At 33.3% G+C, this 14,575-nt stretch overlaps 1 protein-coding gene across 1 annotated transcript in view; it reads left to right on the forward strand.

Moving 5' to 3' along the window:
* Positions 1-13,045, forward strand: part of LOC141344589 (meiotic recombination protein REC8 homolog) — a 32,302-nt gene extending 19,257 nt beyond the window's left edge. The window contains exons 14-18 of the mRNA XM_073849464.1: positions 823-871; positions 1,034-1,100; positions 1,267-1,365; positions 8,365-8,462; positions 12,972-13,045. Of these exons, the coding sequence (XP_073705565.1) occupies positions 823-871; positions 1,034-1,100; positions 1,267-1,365; positions 8,365-8,462; positions 12,972-13,045 (387 nt within the window). The remainder of the gene's footprint in view (positions 1-822; positions 872-1,033; positions 1,101-1,266; positions 1,366-8,364; positions 8,463-12,971) is intronic.
* The last annotated feature ends 1,530 nt before the right edge of the window (positions 13,046-14,575 follow it).

A 14,575-nucleotide genomic window follows, 5' to 3' on the forward strand; every position in this document is an offset into this window, starting at 1 on the left:
TACATTTTTACCTGAATAACTTCAACATGAACAGATTTATGTTGATTTAAAGCGATTTGTATAAATGCATTTTTAAAATATGATTATTTAAAAAAAAAAAATCCAATAGCTAATAAACTATGGCATGATTTTTAAGTACAGAATTTTGACTTGTTTTATTTATGTAGGAATGACAAATACGCAACCAGTCAAAAGTTTTTTTTTTGGAAGGGGGGGATTTATAGAAATGAATACTTCTATTTAGCAAGGATGCTTTACATTTATCAACAGTGATGATAAAGGCATTCATAATGTTACAAAATATTTCTATTTCAGATAAATGCTGTTCTTCTGAACTTTCTAATCATCAAAAATAAACCTGAAATAATTCTACTCAGCTGTTTTCTATGTAATAATAATAGTTTTTGAGCAGCAAGTCAGAATATTAGAATCATATCTGAAGGATCATGTGACTGTAATAATGATGCTAAAAATTCAGCTTTGAAATCAGGAATAAATTACATTTTAAAATTTATTCAAATAGAAAACAGTTATTTTAAATAGTAAAAATATTTCAAAATTGTACTCTTCTTCCTGTACTTTGGATCTAATAATTGCAGGCTTGGTGAGCAGAAGAGACTTCTTTTAAAAAAACGTTAAAAATCTTACTGTTCAAAAACTTTTGACTGATAGTGTATGCATCATTTTAAGTTTATTAGTACATGGTAAAACTGTGTAATCCAAATTGATGGAATCTTAGATGGAAATTTAGGCCTAAATAATTGTATTTTTAAGTGTTTTATTGACTGATCGTTTTTTCCTAAATCCTCCTTACTTCTGTAGATTCCCAGAGAAATGCTGGAGTCTGGTCTCTTCCAGCAAGAAACACCAGGTAAAATATTAGCACGTTAAATCGAAACATGCTGTATTTATAGAATAATTTCTCAGTTTACAGTTTTTTTACAGTCATCTTTTGAAGGAAAAGAAAGAAAGTGAATTACAGTTTAGCTGCTACATTTCCATACTGAATGTTGATGTTTCAAATGAATTTCAGCATCTTCGGTGGTTTTGGAGACAACAGACAAGGATTTCTCTCCACTGGAGACTCCTGAATTGAGACGGTGAGAGCAGAGATGCTAAAAGAGAGATGGAAAGTCTGAGACAGAAATAGCTGTCGCTGTCAGAAGCGACTAGTTTGACACTTGCGACTTTCACATTCAGTTGCTGCATAATTAAGTGCCTCTGAATAATGACTTGGGCAGTATGTGTGTGCTCTCGTGGGTTCAGATCCCCTGTTCCACAAATTCCCTTTGGCCTGGAAGGCATCCCAGAGGAGAGGCTCCGAGAGATGGAAGATATTACACAACAAATCGAGGAACAACCAAGGTACAGCCTATTTTTGATGTCAGTGTCAGTGTAAAAACAATTCTGCCCTTATGTGTTAATTGATGTATGATTTGTTAGGATAGGTCAATATTTGGCTGAGATACAACTATTTGAAAACCTGGAAGCTGAGGGTGCAAAAAAATCAAAATATTGAGAAAATCGCCTTTAAAGTTGTCCAAATGAAGTTCTAAGCAATGCATATTACTAATTAAAAATTTAGTTTTAATATATTTACAGTAGGAATTTTACAAATTATCTTCATGGAACATGTCACACAAGAAAAATCGATACTTTTGACCCATACAATGTTTTGTTGGCTATTGCTACAAATACAGCATACCCATGCTACTTAAGACTGGTTTTGTGGTCCAGGGTCACATATAATAATGACATTTTTTATGTTATGCTTTACAATACAGATTGTGTTAAAGCATCTTCACAGTAATAAACAGAAAAACATGATTAATGTTACAAAGTTCTTTAGTTATTAAACATATTTTAGTTGTAAAACAACTTTTAAAAGACAAGTGTCATTATTGAGCTCAATAACATTTAATATTGTACAGTTCACTAGTTATGAAGTGTTTATGGGCAGCACAACTGTTTTCAACATTGATAATAATCAGAAATGTTACTTGCGCAAATCAGCTTGTTAGAATGATTTCTGTAGGATCATGTGACACTGAAGACTGGAGTAATGATGCTGAAAATTCAGATTTGATCACAGAAATAAATTACAGTTTAACAGATATTCACAAACTATGACAGCCTTTTAGTGCCATGTTAAAATATATTTAAAAAATCTAACATTATGGAATTAAAGTAGTAATATTTTCAGAATAAAGTTGAAATACTATGAGAATAAAGTTGAAATATTATGAGAATAAAATTAAAATATTTTGAGAATAAAGATGAAATTACGAGAATAAAATCAAAATACTTCGAAAATAAAGTCAAAATACTTTGAGAATAAAGTCGAAATACTTTGAGAATAAAGTCAAAATACTTTGAGAATAAAATCAAAATACTTTGAGAATGAAGTCGAAATACTACGAGAATAAAGTCAAAATACTTTGAGAATAAAGTCAAAATACTTTGAGAATAAAGTCGAAATACTTTGAGAATGAAGTCGAAATACTTCGAGAATAAAATCGAAATACTATGAGAATAAAGTCAAAATACTTTGAGAATGAAGTCAAAATACTATGAGAATAAAGTTGAAATACTACGAGAATAAAATCGAAATACTATGAGAATAAAGTCGAAATACTTTGAGAATAAAGTCAAAATACTTTGAGAATAAAATCGAAATACTATGAGAATAAAGTCAAAATACTTTGAGAATAAAATCTAAATACTATGAGAATAAAGTCGAAATACTTTGAGAATAAAATCGAAATACTATGAGAATAAAGTCAAAATACTTTGAGAATAAAGTCGAAATACTTTGAGAATAAAGTCGAAATACTTTGAGAATAAAGTCGAAATACTTTGAGAATAAAGTCGAAATACTTTGAGAATAAAGTCGAAATACTTTGAGAATAAAGTCGAAATACTTTGAGAATAAAGTCGAAATACTTTGAGAATAAAGTCGAAATACTTTGAGAATGAAGTCTAAATACTTTGAGAATAAAGTCGAAATACTTTGAGAATAAAGTCTAAATACTTTGAGAATAAAGTCGAAATACTATGAGAATAAAGTCGAAATACTTCGAGAATAAAGTCGAAATACTATGAGAATAAAATCAAAATACTTTGAGAATGAAGTCGAAATACTTTGAGAATGAAGTCGAAATACTATGAGAATAAAGTCGAAATACTTTGAGAATGAAGTCGAAATACTATGAGAATAAAGTCGAAATACTTTGAGAATAAAGTCGAAATACTTTGAGAATAAAGTCGAAATACTTTGAGAATAAAGTCGAAATACTTTGAGAATGAAGTCGAAATACTTTGAGAATGAAGTCGAAATACTTTGAGAATGAAGTCGAAATACTTTGAGAATAAAGTCGAAATACTTTGAGAATGAAGTCGAAATACTTTGAGAATAAAGTCGAAATACTTTGAGAATAAAGTCGAAATACTTTGAGAATGAAGTCGAAATACTTTGAGAATGAAGTCGAAATACTTTGAGAATGAAGTCGAAATACTTTGAGAATAAAGTCGAAATACTATGAGAATAAAGTCGAAATACTTCGAGAATAAAGTCGAAATACTATGAGAATAAAATCAAAATACTTTGAGAATGAAGTCGAAATACTTTGAGAATGAAGTCGAAATACTTTGAGAATAAAGTCGAAATACTTTGAGAATAAAGTCGAAATACTTTGAGAATAAAGTCGAAATACTTTGAGAATAAAGTCGAAATACTTTGAGAATAAAGTCGAAATACTTTGAGAATAAAGTCGAAATACTTTGAGAATGAAGTCTAAATACTTTGAGAATAAAGTCGAAATACTATGAGAATAAAGTCGAAATACTTCGAGAATAAAGTCGAAATACTATGAGAATAAAATCAAAATACTTTGAGAATGAAGTCGAAATACTTTGAGAATGAAGTCGAAATACTATGAGAATAAAGTCGAAATACTTTGAGAATGAAGTCGAAATACTATGAGAATAAAGTCGAAATACTTTGAGAATAAAGTCGAAATACTTTGAGAATAAAGTCGAAATACTTTGAGAATGAAGTCGAAATACTTTGAGAATGAAGTCGAAATACTATGAGAATAAAGTCGAAATACTTTGAGAATAAAATCATAATACTATAAGAATAAAGTTGAAAAACTTTGAGAATAAAGTCGAAATACTACGAGAATAAAGTCAAAATACTTTGAGAATGAAGTCGAAATACTATGAGAATAAAGTCGAAATACTTTGAGAATGAAGTCGAAATACTTTGAGAATAAAGTCGAAATACTTTGAGAATGAAGTCGAAATACTTTGAGAATGAAGTCGAAATACTTTGAGAATAAAGTCGAAATACTTTGAGAATAAAGTCGAAATACTTTGAGAATGAAGTCGAAATACTTTGAGAATGAAGTCGAAATACTATGAGAATAAAGTCGAAATACTTTGAGAATAAAATCATAATACTATAAGAATAAAGTTGAAATACTTTGAGAATAAAGTCGAAATACTACGAGAATAAAGTCAAAATACTTTGAGAATGAAGTCGAAATACTTTGAGAATGAAGTCGAAATACTTTGAGAATAAACTCGAAATACTTTGAGAATAAAGTCGAAATACTTTGAGAATGAAGTCGAAATACTTTGAGAATGAAGTCGAAATACTATGAGAATAAAGTCGAAATACTTTGAGAATAAAATCATAATACTATAAGAATAAAGTTGAAATACTTTGAGAATAAAGTCGAAATACTACGAGAATAAAGTCAAAATACTTTGAGAATGAAGTCGAAATACTATGAGAATAAAGTCGAAATACTTTGAGAATAAAGTCAAAATACTTTGAGAATGAAGTCGAAATACTTCGAGAATAAAGTCAAAATACTTTGAGAATAAAGTCAAAATACTTTGAGAATGAAGTCGAAATACTATGAGAATAAAGTCGAAATACTTTGAGAATAAAATCATAATACTATAAGAATAAAGTTGAAATACTTTGAGAATAAAGTCGAAATACTACGAGAATAAAGTCAAAATACTTTGAGAATGAAGTCGAAATACTTTGAGAATGAAGTCGAAATACTTTGAGAATAAAGTCGAAATACTTTGAGAATAAAGTCGAAATACTTTGAGAATGAAGTCGAAATACTTTGAGAATGAAGTCGAAATACTATGAGAATAAAGTCGAAATACTTTGAGAATAAAATCATAATACTATAAGAATAAAGTTGAAATACTTTGAGAATAAAGTCGAAATACTACGAGAATAAAGTCAAAATACTTTGAGAATGAAGTCGAAATACTATGAGAATAAAGTCGAAATACTTTGAGAATAAAGTCAAAATACTTTGAGAATGAAGTCGAAATACTATGAGAATGAAGTCGAAATACTTTGAGAATAAAATCGAAATACTTTGAGAATAAAGTCGAAATACTTTGAGAATGAAGTCGAAATACTTTGAGAATGAAGTCAAAATACTTCGAGAATAAAATCGAAATACTTTGAGAATAAAGTCGAAATACTTTGAGAATGAAGTCGAAATACTTTGAGAATGAAGTCAAAATACTATGAGAATAAAGTCGAAATACTTTGAGAATAAAGTCGAAATACTTTGAGAATGAAGTCAAAATACTTTGAGAATGAAGTCGAAATACTTCGAGAATAAAATCGAAATACTTTGAGAATAAAGTCGAAATACTTTGAGAATAAAATCGAAATACTTTGAGAATGAAGTCAAAATACTATGAGAATAAAGTCGAAATACTTTGAGAATGAAGTCTAAATACTTTGAGAATGAAGTCGAAATACTTCGAGAATAAAATCAAAATACTTTGAGAATAAAGTCGAAATACTTTGAGAATAAAGTCGAAATACTTTGAGAATGAAGTCGAAATACTATGAGAATAAAGGTGAAACACTTTGAGAATAAAGTCAAAATAATTTGAGAATAAAGTCGAAATTAGGGATGGCGAAAACTAAAAAAATTCTTGACCGACCACCGAGCCTCATTAGCCGGTTGAAACCGGTTAACCGATTAGTTTAAAATATGGTACGCTATTTGAAATAACAGCCATTTCGAGCCGCTCCTGCAATTTCGCAAGTCTGTCGCATCTGGCCGCGATCACACCGAACGCATCTTTTAGTTCTAAAAACGCAAGGCGCACAGCACTGCCTTTTTTTTGGTGACTTTTAATAAAAGAGCGTGCTGCGTTTTTTTTATGTTGCTAAGCAACGACCAAAACAGCTGTCCTGTCAGTCAAATCAAAGGATTATAGCGTGAGCGCTCTAAAATCTTAGTTTTATGCATAGACTGTTTTATGCTGTTAAGTAAACTGTCATATTAGCAGAAACCCTAAAAAATACAGCTCCGGGTTACCCACGATAGACACAAAAGGTTTCTCCTCTATTTCTTGCAGTCTCCGGACTTTTTAAGCAACCGTAAAATTCCGTCACCACAACAGAAGGCCCGCCTCTCCATTCATTCGATTGGACAATGGAAAAGAACGCGAATGACGTTGGGCGTTTTTCCGCTCAGAGTTGATTTTTTTTTTCAACTTCACGCGCTCAGAGCGCTCCTGCAAAAACGCGAGGCGCAGCAGGCGGTGAAAACGCGAGGCGCCTGGGGCGCATAAGCAGCGCGTAGAACGCTCACTGCCAACAGAAAACCATTCAAAAGAGGCGCCTCCAACTGCAAAAACGCCTTCGGTGTGATCGCAGCCTCTCTCTGCCGCTCTGCCTCCCGCACACACACACACACACACACACACACACACACTGCCACTCACGTCACTTTTTTTAAAATCCCCGACAGCGCGAAACATGAGTCCCGCAAACGCGGCGCCGAAGAGCTTGTTGCATGTAATCGTAGGACAAATGGCTCCTTAGTTTCAAATGGTTTGGGTACAAGGTGATCGCTTTGAAAATAAAGGCGTTTGTCTAGGTTAGAAGCTCATTTGAAACATTGTCACGGCTCATTTAAGAAAATGACAGCTCCGAAGAGACGCCGCTTTAGTTTCGGTAGTGCTAACCATAATAAAGAAAGATGATGATCATCATCACCTTATCGGTTACCACTGAAATGTAGATGTAATGTATTTCCAAATCTAAGCCCATCTTATGCGGAATGTTGCCTAATAGACTGCAACATGATAAAACCAATGGATAAAACAGGCACCTTCAGAATGCGTAAAAGACGCACCGGCACTTTTTTTTTTTAACCGACTACCGACAACTTTGACCGGTTAACGTTGATACGGTCAACCACCGGTCAAACGGTCATCGGTTAACATCCCTAGTCGAAATAACTAATAATGGAGTGAACTCAATTCATCTATGAAGCAGCTCTACAGAAGACAATTATGTAATTATTCAGCTCAAGTCAGTTCAGTGTTGGTTCAGTTCAGTTCAATAACAATATATCAGTGTTGGAAAGATAAGTTATGAAATTTCGATTCAGATATAAGGCAGCTCTACATAAGGCAATTTTCATTATCCAGCTCAATTTAAATAATGTTTTGTTTTCATCCAATGTTGTGAATTGGATGTGTGAATGCAATACTGTTACTGAATATTGGTGTATTGTAAAACAATATAGTGTCCTATGAAATCTGTTTTATTTTATTTTTTCCCAAATTCCATTTTATTTTTTTTCCAAATTCAATTTTTTCTGTTTTAATTTTTTTCTGATTTTTTTTTTTTCCGTTTTAGTTTCTCTGGACTCCATTTTAATGCGTAAATTATTATTATTATTATTGGTAAATTGGGTAAATTAAAATTTTATAAATCAGAAAGCATGTCTTATTGATCATGAAACGTAAACAATTCAACAGCAATTTGTTAGATGTTGAAAAAAAATCTATTTTTAGGACCATATGAAATGTGTTTTTCCCCCTTAAAATTTAATTTTAATTCTTGTTTTTCATTTTAATTTTTAATTTTTTCTTCAGAATTGTTGTGTTGTGTGTTATAATTTTTCTGGTAATCAAATAAAGGCATACATTTATCTTTTAATCAAAAGAATATTAACAAACCCTTTTATTGTTTGGCAAACAATGTTCTGCACAACAGAGGTTTATGGTTAAAGTTAAAATATGTAATTATTAAGTAATTATTTCTTTAGAAATAAAGTTTTAATAACTTTATTAGTAGTAGTATTATTACATTAAGACATATGTTCTATATATCTGTAAAATAGATAATATATTTCTGTCACATTTTTTTTTAACTTAAACCATACTTATATTTTTTCTTTTCTTTTACTGCACTTTGTTATTCTTCTTGGTATTTTCCTACAGTTATGAACCAGAAGTCTCACACATTACCAGAAAACAGCTTACAATATCTAACATACTTTTGTTCTTCTGTCGTAGGCCGGAGGATATTATTGAAGGTTTGGAGACCTTTCACTCTCTGCTGCCCCCTGAGCCCACCCGCAGAATTGTTGCTCAGTTGTTTTGGAGATTGCTAGGTAAGACTATGGCAGAGGATTACCAGGATACCATCCTGTAATGCCTGATACTTGATAGTGAAGACAAAATGAACACTTAATAATCAGTGGCCCACCTACTGAAATCAAATTTAATTTTCAGCAGAGACAAAAAACGTATACTTGTCAGAAGGGCCTAACACTTTTTAAAGATTTTTTTTTTTTTTTACCTAATCATGATTCATTTTTCTGTACTTAATCATGATTAATCACATATTTCATAATTTCATACTGAACCTCCAAATTAATGTAGAAACAACATAAAGATAGTATGTTTTAAATATGTGTTTATTTTCATCTTTTTTATTAAGTAGCCTATTATTAATGATGTATCGATACCAGTACTGCTACTGGTGTCTCTATTAAATGCATTTTCAGCAGTTTTGCCTATTAATTAGCCATTCAATGTTAAAGTAGAATTGAAAGTCATTATTTATATAATTTAATAGGCTCTGAAATACACAGTGGTGTGAAAAAGTGTTGTCCCGCCTTCCTGATTTTTTATTTTTTTTGCATGTTTATCACACTTTAATGTTTCAGATCATCAAACAAATTTAAATATTAATCAAAGATAACACAAGTAAACGCAACATGCATTTTTTATGAAGGGAAAACAAAATCCAAACCCGCATGGCCCTGTGTGAAAAAGTGTTTGCCCCCTAAACTTAATAACTGGTTAAGCCACCTTTAGCAGCAACAACTGCAATCAAGCGTTTGCGATAACTTGCCATGAGTCTGTTACAGCGCTGTGCAGGAATTTTGGCCCACTCACCTTGGCAGAATTGTTGCAATTCAGCCACATTGGAGGGTTTTCGAGCATGAACTGCCTTTTTAAGGTCATGCCACAGCATCTCAAAAGGATTCAGGTCAGGACATTGACTAGGCCACTCCAAAGTCTTCATTTTGTTTTTCTTTAGCCATTCAGAGGTGGATTTGCTGGTGTGTTTTGGATCATTGTCCTGCTGCAGAACCCAAGTTCGCTTTAGCTTGAGGTCACGAACAGATGGCCGGACATTGTCCTTCTGGATTTTTTGGTAGACAGCAGAATTAATGGTTCCATTTATCACAGCAAGTCTTCCAGGTCCAGAAGCAGCAAAACAGCCCCAGACCATCACACCCCCATATTTTAATGTTGGTATGATGTTCTTTTTCTGAAATGCTGTGTTACTTTTACGGCAGATGTAATGGGACACACACCTTCTAAAAAGTTCAACTTTTGTCTCGTCAGTCCAAAAGTCTTGGGGATCATCAAGATGTTTTCTGGCAAAACTGAGACGAGCCTTTATGTTCTTTTTGCTCAGCAGCGGTTTTCATCTTGGAACTCTGCCATGCAGGCTATTTTTGCCCAGTCTCTTTCTTATGGTGGAGTCATGAACACTGACCTTAACTGAGGCAAGAGAGGCCTGCAGTTCTTTAGATGTTGTTGTGGGGTCTTTTGTGACCTCTTGGATGAGTCGTCGCTGCGCTCTTGGGGTAGTTTTGGTCGGCAGGCCACTCCTGGGAAGGTTCACCACTGTTCCATGTTTTCGTCATTTGTGGATAATGGCTCTCACTGTGGTTCGCTGGAGTCCCAAAGCTTTAGAAATGGCTTTATAACCTTTTCCAGACTGATAGATCTTAATTACCTTCTTTCTAAATTTTTCCTGAATTTCTTTGGATCTCAACATGATGTGTAGCTTTTGAGGATCTTTTGGTCTACTTCACTTTGTCAGGCAGGTCCTATTTACGTGATTTCTTGATTGCGAACAGGTGTGGCAGTAATCAGGCCTGGGTGTGGGGGGCAAACACTTTTTCACACAGGGCTGTGGGTTTGGATTTTTCATTTAAAGACTGCATGTTGTGTTTACTTGTGTTATCTTTGATAAATATTTAACCCTCAACTGCACGCATTATGATAGACCTATAAAAAAATATTTGACTGTTTTTCTTTTCTTAGAATGGCTTAAATTGGGGAATTTTTTGGCAACAACATCCAATAACTTAGAACTTAGAAGTTTCCTTATAATTAATAATTTTATTGTTTGAAATGTTGTTTGTGTTGATTTAATTGGTGTTGCAGTATTATAAGCTTTAACAAAGAACTTAAAAATGACACCTTATATATACTTTCCAACAACTTTTATTCCAACGGCTTTTATTTATTCCATTCTTTTTTGCTGAATATTATTATTAAAAACAAATATAATATTGTATTATCATGTATCATAAACATTGGTATAAAAACCAAATGCATTGCAGTTCATGAAAATTCATTTTCTTCTTTCCCTTGCCATAGAACATGGTGGTGCTCACTGATATACTGTTCCCTGTATTCATATCTAATCAAAAGTAGCATTGCCATTAAAATGTGATTTTATCCATAATACAAATACCATCAACATATGACTAATCAACACTATATTACTAGCATTAATGTTATTATTGTTACAACTTAAAAGATCACAGCTGACCTTGCTAGCTAGCTAACCAATATTGCACATTCCACCATTGCGCGCAACACATACATTTGATTGATTTACAAAAAACTAATTTCATAAAAACTTTTTTGAGTGGTGAATATTAGGGATGCAACGATACCATTTTTTCAAAACCGATCTGATCCGATACCAAAAATTCTGAGTATCGGCCGATACCGATACCAGGCCGATATCAGTGGGGGTATTTTACCTTCAAAACTAAAGAATGTATACAATTCACTTTGTCTTTAAGATTTATTTGTTTTAGGTAAAGCAAGAAATACCAAATCTGCTTGCACATTGTTGGATAAAAAAGGGGTGAAAAAAGAGAAACATGCATGAGTGTAATCAAATTCATAAATTCATATTAAGATTAATGTTTTAAAAATAACATTTTGACAACATAAATATTACAGATATAAATAACTGAACAGATCTGCCAGCAGATGGTGGCAAGACACTGATTTAATTACTGAATCATTTCATTCATTTGATTCGTTTGAACGGATGGTTCATTCAGGAATAAAGCAAGTGACTCTCTGTTTGAATGGGAAATTGAATCATTTCACTAGATTCGTTTAAAAACCAACGCACGTTCATTCTAGTGATGGGAAGTTCGGATCATTTTACCGACTCGGATCTTTGAGTCTCGTTCAGCAAAATGAACGAATCTTTTTTCGAGTCATTTCGTTCATTTTAGCAAAATATAATTAAAAAGCTACGTGTTATTTCCATAACACATGTACTGCTTATACAAACGTTGATCACACTACAACCAAGACAAAACTATAATCCTATTAGAAAAAGAAAAGATTAATTCATTGTTTACCTGGGTCTTCAGTCTATGATTAACTCCCTCACCTCTATCTGTCCGGGTTTGAGTCGTTCGTTCATCACGTGACAGTCCCATACGCTTAACCTATGCTGCCTGAGCCGGAAAGAGAATGGATTCGTTCATCTCTCGAGTCTTCGGGTTTGAGTCATTTGTTCATAGTTGCGCAATTGCGCATGCGCGACTGAACGAATCACTCCCCGAGACGGCTCGCTCTTCCCGAGTCACATTAAAGATTCGTTCAAAATGATCCAGAGTATCGGATCGATGCAACCCTAGTGAATATGTCATCATTACTTCCTGGAGGTGATGTCTCTGATTTTTTTTGTGGATGTGACACGAGTTGATCCTTTGTTTTTATTGACGTTTTCGTTTGCATTCATTCAGCAACTACTCACAATAGACGTCAGTCTGTCAGAAATCGCGCTACAGAAAAACACTGCACGTCATGTGACTTAACCAAAGCACATCATTGGCTAAACTAAGGTCTTCTCTTTCCAACAAAAAAATTAGAACGTTTGTCTTAAAGGTCCACTGAAGTGCCTTGAAACACGCAGCGTTATTCTATGTGGTGACGTACTTTTAACTGAAACAAAAACAGATCGCCCAGCCCCGCCCATTTATTTTGAAGAGCCAATAGCGTTCCATTTATATCTGCTCGGGCCAGAGCCGTTGAGCTCGGTAAAGCCGCATTTGGAAGCTTATTACAGCCACAGACTAATAAATTACCCCACAGATTCAATATGAAACTCTTGCTAAAACAAAATAGTGATCATAATCATGCCGAGGTTGTGTAGTTTAATACATGCCGATCGCACATATGAGCGCAAATGATCTGCTCCGTGTTATTGCGTCTCTGTGTAGGGGGCGGGACACTACGGACTCTAGAGAGCATTTGATTGGACAGAACGTTTGATGAGAAACTGAAGTGCACGGTGATATCATCAAAATCGTTTATTCATATTGGCTATTCATTAAGGGGGCCAACACTTTTTCACATCACTGTATGCCATCCCATCCCACTTCAGCTGCTATCTGTCTACCCACGAGCCTCCTCACGTCTAGCTGAAAATAATGGTCTGAGATTGAAGACCACAATTAACAAAATGAGTGCAATCAAATTCTCCCCAGTGCTAAATTTATTGAAAAGTACAATCACCCAGGGATTTATGCTGTCTTGTCTTGTTCGTCTTGTGTTTACAGAGCAAATACTTGCAGGACAGGTCACAGTGCAACAGGACGAGCCGTATGGGGACATCATCATCTCACAGCTGTAGATCGATAAGGACTTGCTGTTGTTTACAACCAAAACTGGTATGAGGATACATATTTACATGACTTATTAAATCAGTGTTCTGGTTTATGAATTTTTAAACAACTGAAACATTTTAGTTGTGGTTTTAACACGTTTATTATTGTTATTTTTGTACTGAATGAAAAAAGTTTGTCTTTTTAAGAATTTAATTAATTTAAGATGAATTTATTTTGTGCAGTGCTATCTATATTATTCGAATGATACCATGTTCATTACAGTATTTCTGTTTTTACTATGATATTAAATGTTGTTCTCCGTTAACATGATGTAGCTTACTGTTCCACCCTTAATATGTATCTTTTCCTTATATACAGCAGATATGAAATCTGAATTGTTGCTAGTTTTAATTTTTCAAAAATAAAAATTCTATATAATTCATATTTGTACTGATTATATTTTAGGCTTGACTAATATAACTGTGATAAAGCATGAAGCTTCACACACACACACACACACACACACACACACACACACACACACACACACACACACACACACACACACACACACACACAAAACACTTTTCTTCTTTTATTACAAACTCTTATCTTTACAAGGTTCATCTCAACAACACAACTGTGCAATATATAATTATCAGTTTGTTTACCGCAAATCAGTTTTGGCACAAAGTACATTAGGCACTAGGTTTACCACAAACACCAGCGTAGACAGAAGTGAATATGCTAAAATACATTTCAAGTTATTTCACGTACCTTCATTATCGATCCGGACAATCAACTTTGTCATAAATAGCAAAATCACAATTCAGCGTAACCCAAATTTGCTCTTATTCTACAACACTGTCACATAAAAAAATGAACATTTTCCTTACTACAATGTCATATCTCTAACAGTGCAAAAGTCCAGAGACATTTATGCTAAACCCAGGAAACTGTTTTCCAAAACTTTTCTTTTGGAAAATAAAACAAAGCCCCTTAAACAAAATAAAAGTGCAGTACTATTTGCTTGTGTAGATTCAAGAAATTGTAGACCTTTAGAATAAAACATTATGTAAAAGTTAAGGTGCGGTTACATTTTGTGGACAAAAAAGGTCTGTTTATACTGTCAATAGTACTTAAAACCTTGACATCTGCATGGGGAAAATCTTTCACTTTCCAAAATCCTTTTAAAATGTATTTCAACTGTGGAAATTTGCTGGACAGTGGTAAATGTGACCGTACCTTAGAGTTTATGTTTAGGATGAACTAAATGATAGTGTCATAATATTGAGCAATTTTTAAGTACAAAAAACAAGCAAATTATCTCAAGCGAGTTACTGAAATGTGAATTGTTTCTTCTACATGTAATGTTCGTAGGAAACTTTTGTTATAGTTTCTCTACATGTTTGTAGTTATTCCTTTTAGGGGTGCTCCGATTGATAGGCTACTGATCACTATCGGCCGATAATCGCTTTGGGATGTTTAATCAGTGGTCTCTAAAAAGGCTGATCTCATAAACCGATCTAAAGCTGGTGACGTGCATGCCGTAAGAG

The sequence above is a fragment of the Garra rufa genome, chromosome 10 (assembly GCF_049309525.1).
Source record: "Garra rufa chromosome 10, GarRuf1.0, whole genome shotgun sequence".
Classification (NCBI taxonomy): domain Eukaryota; kingdom Metazoa; phylum Chordata; class Actinopteri; order Cypriniformes; family Cyprinidae; genus Garra; species Garra rufa.